At 49.7% G+C, this 18629-nt stretch overlaps 1 protein-coding gene across 9 annotated transcripts in view; it reads right to left on the reverse strand.

The window, feature by feature from the left end:
* Nucleotides 1-18629, reverse strand: part of NCOA1 (nuclear receptor coactivator 1) — a 190020-nt gene that overhangs the window by 60526 nt on the left and 110865 nt on the right. For all 9 annotated transcript variants that reach the window (XM_074895419.1, XM_074895426.1, XM_074895423.1 and 6 more), the window contains 2 exons: nucleotides 9841-9947; nucleotides 5429-5595 (listed from right to left, as the gene is read on the reverse strand). In XM_074895419.1, coding sequence (XP_074751520.1) covers nucleotides 5429-5595; nucleotides 9841-9926 — 253 coding nt within the window. In that variant the 5' untranslated portion in view covers nucleotides 9927-9947. The remainder of the gene's footprint in view (nucleotides 1-5428; nucleotides 5596-9840; nucleotides 9948-18629) is intronic.

Consider the following 18629-nt stretch of genomic DNA (forward strand, 5'->3'; position numbering starts at 1 on the left):
GAGAATTACTTCCCCAAGTAGTTTAACTTCCAAATGAGGGTGGTCTTAAACTAAGGGTTGTCCTTTTTTTGGGTTGATGTGTCCTAGTGACAAAGGAACACAAACTTGCCTGAAGGACCCCATCTTATTATGGCCACACTTCAAGGAAAAAACCCAACAAATAAAAATATGTCAGGAGGACACAACTGTTCCATGGTTTTGTTGGACCCAAAAGAGGATGTCTCCATGCAGTAGAAGAACAAGATGTGGAATTTTTGTGTAGTCCAAGACAGAAATGCTCTTATCCCTAAAACCTCTAAAAATTATTAAAATAAAGGCTCAACAAATAGCTTTCTCCCCCTCCCTGCCCAGAGTAACTCAAAAATTGAGGGTCATCTTTGCAGGTTAACACAGTAACATCGGGGAAAGAAAGCTAATTCATCACCTAGTGCCCTTTTAAAACATCCCCAAATCAGGTCACTATTCTGTAGCATTATAACAGAATAAAACTGCATTAATGAAGATCTGAATATTTTTTTTTTTCCTTTATACATCTATAAAAATAAATTCAGCAGCTCCACTACCGCAGAGCCAGGTTTCACTGGGGCTGAAGGTGTCACACATGGGGTCATACGACCCTCGATCACGAGAAGCCTTGCACTGCAAAGGCAAGCAGTGACTCAAGGTTGTACAAATCCAAGCAAACACAGAAGAAATTCTTTCTTTTGGCAAACTATGGAGTAAATCTGCTGGGGCTTTTGGACTCATGAGCATCACCCCAGGCGTCCTGGCGGGGTCGGGAGCCGTGCCGTGGCTGCTCCTGGAGCAGGGAGCTGCCGGCTCCGCGCACGGATTCCAGCAGAAGCTGAACATACGGCGGCACAGCGGGAGCGACCGCCAGCGAGCGAAGGCAGGAAGGATGGGAGGAAGGAGGGCCCTTGGACGCTGGCGCTGGTAGAGTCGCTTGTGATGCCTTAGGGGGTGTTTCAAGGGCAGCCCTCTGCGGCTGCTTGAGTTGGTAGGCGGCGTAAGGAAAAGCTCGATGCTCTGTGATTTATTCTGTTAAGGTGCTGCATTTATGCTCCTGCTCTGGAAGGAAATTAAGCAGCCGATCAACTGAGAGGGTTTTGGGGAAAAGACTTGGTGGCTTCGTCTTAAAAAGGACACTGCCAAGGTTGGGAGATCTACAAGGGGGATGAGATGACCCCTTCGCCAGCTGCCATCTCTGTCAGATCTCTGCCAAAGGTTATCACCCTCCCAAAACTGGGGTGTTTAAATAAAAAAATCATTGGGGAGGCGGGGAAGGAAATACCTTTCCAGAGCCCACCTGCCACCACAGAGATGGGTGTTGCAGGGGCACTGGATGCTGAGGCTCTGCCTCTCCTTGGGGTGGGGGTGACCCCAACCTCCATAGGGTAGGCATCAAGTATTACATCATTTTACAGAAAAGGAACAAAACAAGTGGTGGTCTGTGCATCAGCACAGCTTTTCCACTATCTCTGCTCATTTCTGTACTCTCCTGTACAACCAAGATGCCTTATTTTTACATTTGCAGCCACACATCAGCTGCCTTCCCGGCGGCAACTGAGCCTCCTGCCCGTCCTGCAGCCTCCTGACTCCACCGCAGCTCCACCATGCTGCCCTGACGACTTCTTCTAACGGCCTTCACACCACCTCTGCTAACCCTACACGCCCAAGAGTGCCACACGCTGAGCAGTGAAGCCATCCAGCTTGCCTTCAGCCATCGGGTTCTGACTGCAGCAGAAACGCTCTGAATTAACCCCACCTTGGGCGAGCTCACCTCCGCGTGACGGATGGACATCAGCTCCATCTCATGCCACGGATCTGCAGCAAAAAGAAGAAAGCCAACGGCCTCCTGGCTTGGATTGGAACTGGTGTGAGCAGCAGGAGCAGGGAGGTGACAGTCCCCCTGTGCTCGGCACTGGTGAGGCCACACCTGGAGGTTGTGTCCAGGTTTGGGCACCTCAATCCCAGAGAGATCTGGAGGGGCTGGAGCGAGGGCAGAGGAGGGCAACGAGGCTGGGGAAGGGCTGGAGAATCAATCCTGTGAGGAGGCAGGGCAGGAGCTGGGAGTGTTCAGGGTGAGGAGGAGGAGGCTGAGGGGAGCCCTCATCCCTCTCTGCAGCTCCTGACAGGACATTGCAGAGAGGCTGGGGCTGGGCTCTGCTCCCAGGGGATCAGGGACAGGACAAGAGGGAACGGCTGGAAACTGCCCCAGGGGAGGCTCAGGCTGGGCAGGAGGAGAAAATGTTTCCCAGCAAGAGTGGTCCGAGAGTGGAACAGGCTGCCCAGGGAGGGGGGAGTCCCCATCCCTGGGGGGGTTTCAGGGCCGTTGGGATGAGCTGTGGGGGATGTGGGGTAGGGGAGAACTTTGTAGAGTCGGGCTGAGGGTTGGACTCGATGATCCCGAGGGGCTTTTCCAGCCTGAAGGATTCTGAGGTTTCTGTGAAAGGACCCACCCCAGGAGAGGCTCTCCAGCGTGGATGGGATGCCAACATGAAGGCGAAGGGGAGGGAGCTCCATACAGATGGACTGCTGCTCCGTGGAGCCCAGGCAGGATGCTCACAGAGATCTTCCTCTTGCTGACCTCCACCCCGCTCACAGACATCAGTGGCTTTTTCTCCTTCCTCAGTGAGCGACTGTGCGCAGGCACCGTTCAGGGCTCTGACACTAAAACCACTCAACTTGAAAAAATCGAAAAAACTTTTGCGGGACGGACAAAGGCTGAAAAATTAACTGTCTGGCCTCTTCCTCCGCTGCGTTTATTGCTGTCTTGGCAGATGAATTTCAGGTTGCTGCCACAGCCGCAAACCGCTTGTTCTGCCAACTGTACATTACTAACATTGGAAGGTGGCCAGACCTAGGAATCTTTTCTAAAAGCATTTGCTTCATACTTTAAATAGCAGCCCAGCAGGCAGGGGGATGGGAGGGAGGGCTCAGCCCCTGCGTGCGATCCATCTGCAAGCTTCTGCTGGCTCCTCCACCCCTTTGCGGGTTAAAACCGAGGACAACCCGCGGCGGAGGTGCAGGGTAGGGAGAGAGCTGGTGGGATGTGACCTCCAAACCCTCCAGGGTTGGCAGCAGGGGGGTGGTGCCCCCCGGGATGTCCCTACTACCCCAGTGCTACCACCTGCCCCTTCCCAAGCTCCCTGGCTCCGCGCCTGGCACGTTATTAATTAAATTAATAGCAGGACGTGGGCTGGTTTTTTTCACTGAAATCTGCTCTGCTATGAGATTTAGCATCGTTTTCCCTGGTGCTTATGGGTTTTGCTTATGTTTGGGCTGAACAGCATCATGTGGAAGGTGTCCCTGCCCACGGCAGCGGGGTTGGAACTAGATGACCCTTAAGGTGCCTTCCCACCCAACCCATTCTATGATTTGCTGGGATTTCTATGATTCTGTGATTTCTTGGGACATCTTGAGCGTGCTGTAACACCTCACTGCAAAGTTCAAACTCCCTGGCTCCTCTCTGCTACATGAAATCATGTCTGCAGGTGGGTTTCCTAACGAAGCATTAGAAGGAGCACAGCCACGCACTGCAGAATATGTCACCGCTCACAACACTTTAGCAACAAAACCACATCCTAGTTAGCAAATATTAATCAGCTTTATGGCTGAGAAACAGAGAGGAGGAGGAGGAAGGACGCAGGCAGAGAAACATGTTTAACATTTGATATAACTACAAGGACAGAAGATTGTCTCCGGCCACAAATATTCTGACTTTTTGCCGTATTTTTCGTACCTCCTCATGTGAAATGCTCTCACAACAAACTGTTAAGAACAAATAATAGGTGAAGTTCCTTTTCTTCGGTAATTTGGTGCTGCACTAGATAAGCTGGCAACACAGAGCAAAGCTCAAGGCATAATATTTTTAAAGTAGTGCTTGTCCTAGTTAATGTTCAGCCCTGCTGTGCAATGTCAAGAAAACTAATGAACAGTGAAGTGGCAGCAAGCAGGAACCTGGGCGTACTCGCCCGCTACCAAACTCCTTTCAGAGCCTGGGCACAACGTGGATGAAATCTAAAAGCAGTTGCTCTGGTTCACTGGGAAGCCTGGGCAAGTCCATGCAATGTGAGTCGAATGTTTTGCCACCGTGCTTGCCCCAAAATTTGGTGCCTAAAATAAGAGCGGGGAGGACCTTTGGCAATGCCTGGCTCGTGACAGGACAAGGGGTGATGGTTTTAAACTAAAAGAGGGTAGATTCACACTAGATATAAGGAAGAAATTGTTTATGATGGAGGTTATGTTTATGAGACACTGCACAGGTTGCCCAGAGAGGTGGTAGATGCCCCATTCCTGGAATCATTCAAGGCCAGGTTGAAGGGGGCTTTGAGTAACCTGATGGAGTTGAAGATGTCCATGCCTGTGGCAGAGGGGTTGGACAGGATGATCTTTGAAGGTCCCTTCCCACCCAAACCATTCTGTGATTCTACGGAGCACCTGTATGTACCCACAGCCCAGCCACGGGGTTTAGGAAAAATTTAACATCTGTTATGAGGCAACATGGCTCCGCTTGGAGTGTGCCACAGGAGCTCTGGCAAAGGCAGCGCCTGACGGATGAGGTGCTCTCAGGCTAATACTGAGCAAGACTCACCTTGTGCACAAAGGAGAAAATGTTTGCACGAAGGACAAAATATTTGAGCGCACGAGAGGGGCAGCCCTTAGCAGGTATAGTGCAGAGCAGGCTGGAGCCCACCCACAGCAGCTCCAGGAGGGATGCTGAGGTTGCAAGGACCTGAACAAATCCCACTCCTTCCTTAATACACCTCACCCCTTCTCCTGGGCATCACTTGAGCCCTTTGGACTTCCACATTTCAGTCTGTGAGTTGACACCTGGGGTGAATTTTAACTTTTATATGGCTTCTCAAGCATCTCTTCTCTGTTCACTGGTTACAGAGGCGTATTCACCAACGGGAGGTGGATTAATGTCCCCACTAATCTGTCTGGTTGGCAGGAGAACAGATCTGACAAGGTGACACGGTTCTTTACCAAGTCTCTCACAGCATGTGGCAGAGCTATCTGTCCTTCACCTTACCCAGCCATAAAAAGGGGTTTCTGCATACAGTTAATAGCAGTATTGCTGATAAGCCCTTAATGGGCCTGATCCTGAAAGCTTAACAAGAACTTCTGATTATTTTAATCGAAGGAATAATTTCAGGATGAATCATAAACGCAGAGTAAAGTGCCACCTTGCACCAGAAACAAAGGTGGCATCTCAAATGAACCAAGCAACGAAGGCAAAGCACACCCTTCTGTATTACTGCTTCCAGAAAAGGGAGAAGGGAAACTCCTGCAAACGGAATGATGATGTCATGATTTTTCATTACTTAAGGCATGATTATTTGCTGCAATTTAGCACCTGAAGGGTAGCAGAACACTCTTACTCTGAAGCTTTCCGACAAGCCAAGGCAGGATGCTGCCACCTTACCTTGCTCCAACCTCTTCATCTGCTGGATCTGATCAACTGTCTTTTTTAGGATCTTGCATTTGTCAGGTTTGACACTCAGAGTGTCGATGTCCCCGATGTTTGCAGACAGCAGCTCCGCCAGCTCCTCTAAATATTTGTTCTCCTGTTCCCGTCGCCGCTTTTCATTGCTGGTAGAGAAATTAAAAAATAATAATTAAAAGTCATGTTAATGATTTTTTCCTGCTGCTCAGTCTAGTCACAACTGGGCACTGGACAAGAACCCAAAAATAAAAGTACTGGGTGGAGTGATGACCATGCTATAATCTGAGTATCTCCAAAATACTGGGGAGTTCGTTCAGGCTTTTGTATGTTTTTATGCATATAATCAAAATTAACGCCAAGGGAGACACAGAGGGCTAGCCAGACACCCCCAACAAAGCCAGACCTCTAACATCCAGGACTCTGCCTTCCTCTCAAAAATAGTTATAAATGAATTGTAACAAAAATAGTTATATACAGCCTCTTATTTTTCCACAGCCACTATTACAGCTATTGCCAAGTTTAATCCTAAATTCACACATAAAGGTTAACAACATCCACCAGAGTTCACCAAAGTGAAACTGAATCAACGGTGACATGAGGAAGATGAAAAATATTCATGAGATCAACCTTTTTGTACCAGCAAAAGCAGCTTTTCTTTTAGCTCGCAGCCACGCCAGAAGCTCAATGCTCTCCCATCAACTATTTGTAAAATCTGGGAATCGAAAACATATTATTTATGTGCTATGACATGCCCATCATTGAAGCCACCCTGGACACTGTAACATATTCCTTTACCAAAGATGTTACAAGCATCAAAACCATCAAAACAAACTGTGCATATGGGAGAGACACACTTTCCCTAAATACCTTCCTCTACATCAGCCGCGGGATGAAATGAGGACACCTCAAAATGCCCAACACGGCTCTACACCACCTGTGATGCCTTTTATCAGGTTGGTTTTCAATAAGCCACCTTATTTTTTGTTGTGCCTTCACAGGACACCCAGCACCCTATTTAAGATGTCCTGCCTGAAAAGGCCTAACATTTCCTAACATTTCCTAGACACCAAGGAGCTGCTGAGATGCCTGTGGGCACGGTGAGATGTTTCTGGCCTCAGAGAGGCCCCGTTGCTCAGGGAGGGGCTGAGAAAACACTGGTTACAAAAGCTGAACCCAACAGTCCATCTCAGCAGGACATTTGTGTCCCACCACAGATGCCGTTGCATTGTGCTACGTGGTGAAAGAAGCTCTGCTAACAGCTGAAGGCTTCAAGAAGAGGTTTGGTTTATTTTATCTGTGGAAAGTACAAGCCAACCAGAGCATGAACATACCTTGATAAATCTGCAGAGACCCTTTAGAAACCGTATCTGTCCAAAGGGGGATGAGGCACCACCTCTAAGGAGCAAATCAGGTAGGCTGCACAGATTTTATTCTTTCCTAATTCCACTTTATTAGCTCAATATCCTGGTCTAACAGGTAGGCCTTGTCTCTTGGGCATTCTTCTGCCTCCTAAACTTGTTCTCACATGACGATCTGACAACTGTAGGGATGAGACTTCGTGATGAACCTCCCCGTACCTCCCAAGTTTCCATCACCTCGTTCCTCCTCCTGCCTGTTTCTCTCCAGGTGTCACGACTGCCCAGAGGAGCGACAGAAATGACTCGCCTTCTTTTTAACTCAGTGGAGCAGCAAAATCAAAATAAAAAGGAAAAAAAATAAAAGCAAAGCCAGCTGCGGGTGTGGAGAACACCAACTGTGTTTCTGCCTGGGTCGCCGGTCCCGTGAAGTCCATGAGTGAGACCTTCCATGGGACACACATGGTGTGACCTGGAAATGCCTCTGCAACGGGTTCAGATGGGCGCAAGAGCCCTCGCTTCCCTGGCAGGCAGCTGCCAACAGGTACTGAGGGGTCTCAGGCAGCAAAACCAGCGTGACAGAGGCAGGTTGGATGTTCACCTGCTGCAGAAGTGCTGGCTCCACCCATGGACCTCGGCCTCTTTCTGCACAGGTATCGGTGACACGGTGCTGGCGCATTCCCCAGCAATGGGCAGGCAAATGCTTCTCGAAGGAGCTGAGCGAGTATTTTAGTTAAGGTCAAATTAACTAGCTCTTCCTGCAAACCAAAAAGCAATAGCAGAGGGGAGAGGAAAAAAAAAAAAAAATCCCTCTGTTGTGGGTGAGCTCATTTCATGAAAACCCTTAATGTCACTGTTGCTGTGGCAACTTTCAAATTGTAGGAGGGAGAATTGGCCAATTTTCCTTACATAAAAGCATCATGAGAATATTACAGCAGTGGGCTGTTCTTTATGACTCCCAGGTATCATCAAAAGCAATAGTTAAACCTCCCAGGTTTTAACAAAGGAGTTTTGAAGTTCACTTCACTCCGGAGTATGTTCCAGAGGACTCTGGTCAACCTGGGGAGGAGGATGATGTCCCTCCCCGCCACGCTGTGAGTTGGGAGATGAGCTGAAAGAAGGACCATGCAGAACTGGCGAGGACTTTTCTTCTGGATTTTGATAACATGCTTCAGCTCCAGCGTTAGGGGTTGGATGGTCAACCCAACGACGAGTGTTTGGGTCAAGCCTTCTAAAAATGCTTGTAGGTGCTCTGTGGATGTAAAACCTCATTGCGTTTGGACAAGGAAGGAGAATCCTTCATCCAGAAGTTTCTGCTTCTCTATGATCAGTTTGTTCCTCATCCTGTATATTAAGACCCCTGGTGTTGGCAGCAGAAGGCTTTTTTGGGGTGCTTAGGGGTTAGGAAACAAACCGCAAGAGATTTTTCATTCTGAAAATAAGACCAGATGAAGCAAAGCCACGTGTGTGCTCGTTCATCTGGGGAGCAGTTCCTTCAAGAAGAGGTGTCCAAGCCCACCCTGCTACACATGGCTCTGTCATGGGGACTCAAGGACAACCAGCTTCACCCCACATTCACTTCTGGGGTGAGGTCTGGCTCTGAGACCAGCCTGAGAACAGCAGTGAGGGCTGCAGGGCTCTGACTCAAATGACTCAGCCAAAAAGAGGAAATATTTCACATGATTACAGAAGAATTTGGTAGGAATATGAAGCTGCAAGTGCTATCAAAATGTCTACTGCAATTTAATAGCAGAGCTAAGCCACAAACCACCGAGCCTTTGTAAGAAGGTGCGTGAACTCTACAGAAGGGAGATGCTGTAACCAAAAAGTGCAATAAACAAAAATCCTCAAACAACCATTTAATGTCTCTCTCCCGCAGCACCGTAGCCTTTACATTTATTGTCTAGAATATCATGTATGAGCTCTAAGTGATAGAAAATACACCTGGGGTTTGCTCAGTGCATCAATATATCATTCTTCTCACAGGGAATTAGTGACTAAACAAGAGGGAACGGCTGGAAACTGCCCCAGGGGAGGCTCAGGCTGGGCAGGAGGAGAAAATGTTTCCCAGCAAGAGTGGTCCGAGAGTGGCACAGGCTGCCCAGGGAGGGGGGAGTCCCCATCCCTGGGGGGGTTTCAGGGCCGTTGGGATGAGCTGGGGGGGATGTGGGGTAGGGGAGAACTTTGTAGAGTCGGGCTGAGGGTTGGACTCACTGATCCCGAGGGGCTTTTCCAGCCTGAGTGATTCTGGGATTCTGTGAATATTCTGCGACAATGACCAAAACAGCAGCCTAGGCAGCAAAGACATGGAGTCGGCAGCAGCACTGTACGTTCACCCTTACTAACAGACTATAGCACTATGGAAAAAGATGCAGAGGATTCAGAGGGAGCCTGAAAAAGCCTGCGGAAGGAGATTCCAACTGCCCCTACCCAGGACTTCCTGGGCTAAATCAGGTGGCAAGGTAGCAGGGACAGAAGGCTTGGTCATAAGCAAAAGGTGCCTTTCTGCAGGGAGCTGAGCTCTGAAGCAACCTGCATCAGCACACAGAAATGAAGATATTTCAGACAGAAGTATTTTTTGTTTTGTAATTGCATCGTGGAGCAAGAGGTTCTCCACTGGAGTTTCTGCATATTACAAAACCACGGATTGCTGGGGAATCTGGCGTGAAGAGGCAGAAGGCTTGAGATGATCTGCAGACCTCGCAGAAGTATCTACCCCAAATTTACCCGGAGAAAGCTTTCCTGATGCTCTGAGGGCTCTCAATTTACAAAATCAATACATTAACTTTGATAACGAGTCTCTAATCATCATTTGCCACCTAACAACAAGCCGAGCAGATGGGGAGCCGCATTTCTATCATGCTCCCTCTTCCACCGCAGCCACTGCTAAAAGCAAAGCGAAGTTCTGGTGGGAAGTGTGAACATTTCCAAGTGGCTGAAACCCGGCTCCATCTGCTCGAGCAGACGGGACGGAGCGACACAGTGGGAATGACAAAGTAGCCGTGGCAGGGGACGGATTGGGAGCCGTGCACGTACCTCTGAGCTGTATCACAGGGCGAGCCTTTCCTCTTGCGAGAGTCGGGGTTGGCAGGGTCTGTTGAGCTGTCCCCAAGGCCACTCATGTTGGTTGACTTACTTTGCACCTGAAACCGAAGAGAGACAGGGTAAGGACAAGCTTTTTTCAGCTGCAGGAGTGGTTCCTCCACGGCAGAGCCAGAAAACATGGACCAAGTGACCTCTGAAGAGGCAACTAACCCAACGCAAGGCTTTCTTATTGAAGCGATGCCTCGTTTGTAAAGGACACGGTGCAAAGGGAAGGCAACACGTGATGACATTAGCCTCATCACCATCTGGCCAAGTGTGCCCTCACCACTAGCACCATCATCCTTACACCACAGGCTGAGCTCTTCCCTGTATACCCCCCAATTTTAGCTTCCTGGCCTTACAGCATTTTAACAACCTAAACACAGACTGTTTCAGTGCTTTGGTTTTGTGTATTTGATGGCTTTTATGTTGTTTCCTTCTCCTTCAGCCCATCTTCAGCTCCTCTGCCATCTCCCCTCGGTTCTTCTGACTCACGGTTGGCAGAGGACACTCCACCCCTTACACTGTGTCTGCACTCCTGCTCCCCCACCACCTCATTCCCCTCAGCACACGGCCTGGGCTTTAATTAGAGCTGCAAACTGACTCATCTCTTAACGGGATGTGACACCCTCCCACAAATCCCTTCCCCACCTCCCGCTGAGGCTGCCTCCCACGTATGGTCCTGCCAGCCCCAACCTTCTCCTGGCAAAGACCTTCCCACCATGGCCAGTCCTTGGATGGTCCCAACATGGGGCACCTTCTGGGATCCAGCCCTCTCCAACATATGGACATTTCACCCTTATTTTTAGGGTGCAATTTCATCGGATGTTAGGTAAACTAGTCTACCCTATGGCAAAGGAGAGGTCTAAGCAACTAAAGAAGGTCCAGAAGTCATGAGGATTGTAACACTGCTAATTCTCCTTAATTATGAATTATATTTTTTATATTTAACTGAATAAAATACTACGTAAGCCCAAAAAGGACAAGAAAGCCAATTAAGGCTTCTTTCTGGACACTTCATCTTGAAGGATGTTAAAGGTTTGGCCAAAGATCAGAACGCTCTCTGGAATCAGAACTCCAACTGCCTAAATGGAACTAAACTCATCTAAAGGACAGAGTCAAAATCCCATACAACATGTTAAATCACGGGACAGAGCTTCTCCAGAAAAGAAATCAGCTATGCATGTTGCTTCCTGTGCTTTGCCGAAGACATTCAGTGATTTTTCCAGGAACCACAATAATTCAATACTGGATATTCCCACCCTCAAAAACTATTTATTTATTTTAGAAGTGTTTCTCATTGTGAGAAGACACAATCCCTGAGAAATAAGTAACAGTACCCTGGACAAGAAGTTAGTAGTTTAGAGAGTAAAAGGACTAAGTTCTTCAACTTAATTCCTTTCATTTCTTCCATTACTTTTTAAAAGCTGGAATTTTAACGAGCATTACACTGCTGACAGATTGTGATAAAACGAACCCTAGAAGGCACATCCACAGTTCCCACAGCCCAGATTCCCACCATGCTTTATTCAGCCTGCCAGAAAGCATGGTGAGATGCCTTTGGTGGTCCAGCACCTCCCACCCGCTGCCCAGCTCGGCACAAGGCGTCCACTCATACCATTGGCACTGGCTCACCTCACGCTCAGACAGGTGATGACTGAAGTCCCACCAGCTTTTGTAAGTCCTCTGAGTCCCAAACTACATCTGCAGACCAGCTCCTCCCGCCCTCAGGGCAGGGCAGAGGGATGGACACAGCCATGAGCATCTCCTCTGCTCCGTGGTTGCTTGAAGACCCCAGTGTTTGTATTAAAACCCAGAAAGGCCCCGTGTGCGGGGCTGCACCCAGAGCAGGGTGGGCGGCAGGGCCAGGGGGGGATTCTCCCCCTCTGCTCCGCTCTGGGAGACCCCCCTGCAGGGCTGGGTCCAGCTCTGGGGCACCAACAGCAGAAGGACACGGACCTGCTCCAGCAGGGCCAGAGGAGACACAGAGATGCTGGGGGGGCTGGAGCCCCCCTGTGAGGACAGGCTGGGAGAGTTGGGGGGTTCAGCTGGAGAAGAGAAGGCTCCGGGGAGACCTTAGAGCGGCCCCCCAGGGCTGGAAGGGGCTGCACGAACGGGGGGAGGGACTCTGTATCAGGGGTGTAGGGATAGAATGAGGGGTAATGGTTTTAAACTGACAGAGGGGAGATTTAGATGAGATCTGAGGCAGAAATTGTTCCCTGTGAGGGGGGTGAGGCCCTGGCACAGGCTGCCCAGAGAAGCTGTGGCTGCCCCCTCCCTGGAAGGGCTCAAGGCCAGGTTGGACGGGGCTTTGGGCAACCTGGGCTGGTGGAAGGTGGCCCTGCCCGGGGCAGGGGGTGGCACTGGAGGGGCTTTAAGGTCCCTTCCAACACAAACTATTCTGTGATTCAGTGATTCTGTGAAAACCAGCATTACCAGCTTCGCTATCTCCTATGACTGAGGTGTGCAGGAGGGTGTTACACATTTTGGCTCACCACCTCCCCAGTGACTCACCTCTATGCTCAGCGTTGAAAAAACCTCTACTCCAAAATAAATTAAATATCTGCACTTAACACGGTGCTACAGGGACAGAGCCCGTCTTTCTGCGGCACACAGGCAGTTCTGCTGACGCTTGCATCACCGGCGCTAAGGCAAACACGGTTCCTGAAATCATTTTAGCAATATTAGAGCGGGCGATCAATGCTGCGGGCATGAGAGCTCGTCCACCAAAATCTGAAACCCTGAGCAGATGCCAGCAAGCCATGACCAAGGATCCGAGTTCATCCCCCGCGTCTTTGGCATATTTGCAAGAAGGAAAGATGCCAAAGCAAATATAAGGAAGGGGGAAAAAAAGCAAACTCTTGAAAAATTTAGACTGGAAAACTAAAAGTGCTGCATCATCTGCTCTGAGTGAGAAGGGCTCGCTGAGGTTTCAGACGAGCTTCCCAGGGTTTAAACCACCTTCCTGAAGGTTTAACTTGCTTGCACTAAAACCTGAGTCTCTATAAGTAGCGTTGCTCTTACAGGTCCTCAACTTCCCTCTCAGTGGCTGAATTAAAAAAATGAGTGGGGATATGGCAGGTAAAGTCAGCTGTCCCACCGGGATGCTCCACTGTGGGACCACAACTTGGCAAGAGTGACCATATGCCCTAGAGAGGTGAACTAAGGACAACATTGCAGCCTTAGCTGAAATCCTTGGCTTGAGTTAAGCCCTTGATGTAATACATTCAATGTTTCTTTTTATTGTAAAAGTAGTTTATTTAAAGCAAAACTTGCCAGGGCTGACAAGCCAAAAAATGTCATTTGGTCTAAAAATAACAGGGATGACTTGGTTTGAAAGCCCTGTTGGGTCAGGGCAAGAGCAGGGGTTGATGTCCCCTGCGGAGGGCAAGGGTTGGCGGGCGGTGAAAGGCAGTCCTGCCTGCCGCTGCCCGTGCTCGGGCCCTTCACCGGAAACCTGATTTCTAAACACTGGCTTCTTGTAAAAACGTTAATATTCTGATGGCTTAGAAAAGCAAACAGAGGCAGACGAAGGACGGCACGATAGTAATCATAGAATCACAGGATTGTTTAGAAAAGACCTTTAAGATCATCGAGTCCAACCGTTGACCCAACGCTGCCAAGGCCACCACTAAACCCTGCCCCTGAGCACCACGTCTACACGTCTGCTCAACCCCTCCAGGGATGGGGACTCCCCCCCTGCCCTGGGCAGCCTGTTCCAACACTCGACAACCCTTTCAGGGAAGAAATGCTTCCTAATATCCAATCTAAACCTCCCCTGGTGCAACTTGAAGTCATTTCCCCTTGTCCTATTGCTTGTTACTTGGGAGAAAAGACTGACCCCCACCTTGCTACAACCTCCTTTCAAGGAATTGTAGAGAGAGATAAGGTCTCCTCTGAGTCTCCTGTTCCCCAGACTAAACCCCCCCAGTTCCCTCAGCTGCTCCTCACAAGACTTGTGCTCCAGACCCTTCACCAGCTGCTTCTTTGGACACACTCCAGCATCAAATTTGTCTTTCTGGCAGTGAGGGCACCCAAACTGAACCCACTCATCGAGGGGCGGCCTCCCCAGTGCCGAGCACAGGGCTCAGATCCCTTCCCCAGTCCTGCTGGCCACGCTATTGCTGACACAGGCCAGGATGCTGTTGGCCTTCCTGGCCACCTGGGCACACCGCTGGCTCATGTTCAGCCAGCCGTTGACCAACCTCCCCAGGTCCTTTTCTGCTGGGCAGCTCTCCAGCCACTCTGCCCCAAAGCTGTGGCACTGCTGGGGGTTCTTGTGCCCCAAGGGCAGCCCCCAGCATTTATTTCACCCTTATTGGAACTCCTCCAGTGGGACTCAGCCCATCACTCCAGCCTGTCCAGATCTCTCTGCAGAGCCTCCCTACCCTCAAACAGATCAACACTCCCACCCAACTTGGTATCATCTGTCAATTTACTGAGGGTCCCCCAATCCCCTCATACAGACCATTGATAAAGGTATTGAACAGAACTGGCCCCAGTACTGAGCCCTGGGGACACCACTTCTGACCAGCCACCAACTGGATTTAATTCCCCTCACCACCATTCTTTGGGCCCGGCCATCCAGCCAGTTTTAATGAAAACATGCTAATTAGTTCAGTCAGGGCGAGCAGGGGGGATGCACTTTCTAGGCTTAATACAGGGGCTCTCTGATGCAGACCGCTGCTAAACTGATCTCTCCTCTGTTGTCACAAGCCACAAAAAAAATATATTAAGGGACAGTATAAAATGCTGTTGGTGTCCCTGACAGCGTTGTTCGCTCACCGGTGCTTCTTGGGAGGCATCTGACCATGGCAGGAGAAAGACCTAAGTGTTGTGTCAACACAGCATGCGCTGGCCCCTTGTCCTCCTCCACACGCACACGGATGGACGTCTCATCCCAAAGATGCCCTGAACCTGCTGCTCTGAAGAAACCCCGTGTTATGGTGTAAACCTAAAACATAGAGTGTTTTTTTTTTTTCCCCAACTATGGATATTATCATTGCAGCCAACTGCTTCATGCTTGGTCTTGCACGCTGCTGGTGTACAAGTCCGCGGTCCAGCAGCACTGGTGTAGGCGCGCAAAGCTGCGACGTGCACCGTGTCTGGCAGCAAAGCAAACACCTGTGACAGGCTGCAGGTCCCTGGCTCCAGCTAAACCAGGGCTGAACTCAAGCCACCAGCAAGGCCAAAGGTTTAGAGCTTCTCAAAGGTGATTCTCCAAATGTACAACTCCCTGCCAGGAGGGTGCAGAGAGGGGGGATGAGTCTCTGGAGCCAAGGCCCCAGCGCCAGGCCCCGAGGGAATGGCCTCAAGCTGCCCAGGGCAGGGTCAGGCTGGCTCTGAGGAAGGATTTCTGTGCAGAAGGGGCTGTTGGGCGTTGGAATGGGCTGCCCAGGGCAGGGGGGAGTCCCCGGGATCCCTGGAGGGGTTGAAGAGTCGGGCTGAGCCAGTGCTGAGGGATCTGGGGGAGTTGGGAACGGTCAGGGGGAGGCTCATGGTGGGGCTGGAGGAGCTTCAGGGGCTTTTCCAACCCAGAAGATCCTGGGATTCTATATCCATCTTGTTGTTGCTCCCCTGGTTCTTAGTCCACAGATTTGGATACAGCACTAGTGCCTGGTCCTGTTACCAGCACCCTGGTGCACGACAGCACCTGCTCACTAGAGACTAATTAGTTTCAAAGAGACTAATCAGAAGAAGAAAACAAAGGAGAGGGTGAACGGATAAGAAGCACGAGAGCCAAAGTGACCTCCTGACAGCCAGGCAGATGAAACTACTTCTGATTTACAACCCTATAATCTCTCCTCTTCCATCAGTCCTGCAACACACCACACTGGAGCATCTTCCTGAAGATGTTGCTTTTGGGGATTCTAACAAATATCCTAGCAGAGCCCAGAGCCTTGACATGGATTATGAAGCACCAGCAAACATCAATATTCCGACATAACCTTGTGGACCATGACACGAATGTAATTTCCACATTAACAAAAATAACAAAAAAGAAAAAAGGATGTGAATGATTATGGCTTAATGCTTCTGTTCTCCTAATAATGCCAACAGATTTCCAATAGCTTCCCAAAGATGGCCATCGCTACCTCTAGCAGACACAAATAGCCTGAATGATTTGAACTGACAGCGTGGAAGATGGAAGCTGGCCACTGAATACTTAATTCTAATAGAACTGCCTATTTCTAAAATGTATTTCCCACATTTTGGATGAATTTGACCCAAAACATCGCTTACAAAATAACACTAACATCTATCAGAGAGAAACACAATTAGTTGGCTGTTTTTAAGAAAATGACAATGTTGGAAAAGTCCCTCATATTACAGCTATTTATCATCAAAATATAACCCATCTGTGCATACGCAATCTCAATTAGAGGTAATTAAGAGCATACTTGGAGTGTCGCAAGGACACGTCTATATTGTTCCCCTCACAAGTTCATCATCAGCTGCTCCTCTCATCGCCGGGATCAGAAAAAACCTCAGTTTTGATTTTTATTTTTTGAACTTCTGCAGATTACAGAAGAAATGCTGAAGCTGTGATGTGGATAGAGAAGAGGCAATGGGTGAGAAAGAGTGAGTCACTTGCTAACCTACTGCATGTGGTGTTAGTTTTGGGGTGGGGTATTTAGAAAGAACTTCTTTTTCTGACCTCATCCCCAACAAAAGAAGAGAGAGATGCAAAGTCCTGATTAAACGTTTTTTTGGTGGCTGAAGTTGTCAAAAACAAATGTCACATCTGTTTTGTGCAACACTCCCTGGGGGGGGGTGGAAATCCCTTGTATCCATATGCCATCGCTCCAGCCTGCAGAGACATCTGCCTTCCAACTAAATCCTCTTTTCTTGGTACCTTACCACAATTTCCCTGCTCCGTTTCTTTCTGCCTCTCACCTGGCCTGCGAGCCCTCCGTCTTCTTCTGCCTGAGCCTCATGGAGATGCTGCCAGATGGACCCTCTGGCTCTAGGACATCCAACCCAACATGCGTTGCACAGCCCAGGAAGCACAGACAACTGGGTTTCTCTTGGTTCCCATTACCCGTCCTGGCCAGAACATCTCCTCTCGACATCAAACGACACTTCCATCATTATGATAATAACGAAGATGCTTGAGTCAAGGTTGGATGGGACATGCTCAAGGTCACCAGGAGGGCTTGCTGCAACCCTACCTTGAGCCTGCATCTTCACGGTCACTAGGGCTGTAAGAGCCTCCTCTGATGAATAAAGATTTACTTTCACTGGCCTTGGGGGGTGGAAAACCAGAGGTGAGATCCACCCTGCTTATTCTCACAGCGCCTCTTTAAGCTGAGCCTGTGGTGTTGGGAGGAGAATGAATTCAGGGAGAGAGCAGCATGCTCTGATGTCCCTGTGTCTGTCCAGCCTGGAGGGCTGGTGTTTGCTTTCTTTCCTAGGAGATAAGTGGGACGTGCAGAAATCTTAATTATCACTGGCTCTGTGGAGGCAGCAGGCTAATAAAAGCTGTCAGCTCGGGGACGCGGTGGAGCGAAAGCCCTCCGTCTCAATTCCTTGCATCTGCACCCACCTGCTGGGCAGGGGACAGGGAGGACGTGTGAGATGCCTGCACCCTCCAGGAGAGGCTTTCCACTGCTGCTGGCATGGAGGAGAAAGGTCCACAGCAGGTCTGGTGGCCCCGGGCGGGTCATTTCTACACCCTACTCCCTCTATCTGATGAGCGAGGTAAGTTTAAACATCACTGACACAACGCAGGTTAAAAGCCACCAGTCAAAAACCCAACTGGTCTGAAAGAGACGAACATTATGAAAGATTTAACGTTTTGACAGCGAAAAATGTTTCTGAAGACGAATTTCACTTCTCTGTATCATTATTCCCATTCCTTGGGGGGCTGCAGCAGCGGGACGGGGACTCCTCCCAGGTTGCAGAGGGAAGCACAGGCACAAACCAAGGTCCTGCAGGTCCAGACCCTCCCATGGCAGGGACAGTGGCTGCAGCCCGGGGAGCTCCCGGCGAGGGTGACATGCACAGGCTCTGGATTTTGGGGCTGTGATGCAGGGAACAAGTCAGAGTTTAATTTAATTTCTTCCAAGCTGCCTACTGGGTCAGAATCCATCAACACAAACAGTTTTTAATTTTTTACACGAGGATAGAGTACTCCTGACTATTGAACAAGCAGCTTCCTGAGTGCTGGCAAACCCTGGGAATTAATTGACTTAATATTTACAAACTGCTCTAGTCCTCTTGCAAAGGGCACCCTGGAAGTGCAAAAGCCCCAGCACACAGCGAGGAGCCCGGCCACGCATCGCCCAGCAGCGATCCACGACCTTGCATCACAGCTCCCAGGAGTTCTTCGCTCTTCAGGACTAAACGAGGAGGTGGGTGCAGAGCTGAAGGTCTCCTCCCAACTTTGTAGACCCCCATGGGTTTGCTCCCTGCCCCTAACAGAGAAGCCCAACCCATCCCAGAAGGTTTTGCAGAAGATAAGGTAGGAAATGCCAACAGGCTGGTTGCCCATGGGGAATAAGAGTAGCCCTTGGCTTCACAACCACCCACGGTGGCCACGGTGGGCCAGCCAGCACCAAGAATCAAGTCCTTCCCCCACAGATCCTACGGACCCGTGTCCTCTGCAGGGCAGGCACGGGAAGGAGTGAACCTCATATTAATGGGGTAGGGAGATAGGACATTAATCCCACCTTCAAGGGCCCCGTTTTTCTCATCATTTTAATTCTGAGCACTAGAAACTTTTCCATACTGCACGATGG

The sequence above is a fragment of the Athene noctua genome, chromosome 1 (genome assembly GCF_965140245.1).
Source record: "Athene noctua chromosome 1, bAthNoc1.hap1.1, whole genome shotgun sequence".
Lineage (NCBI taxonomy): Eukaryota > Metazoa > Chordata > Aves > Strigiformes > Strigidae > Athene > Athene noctua.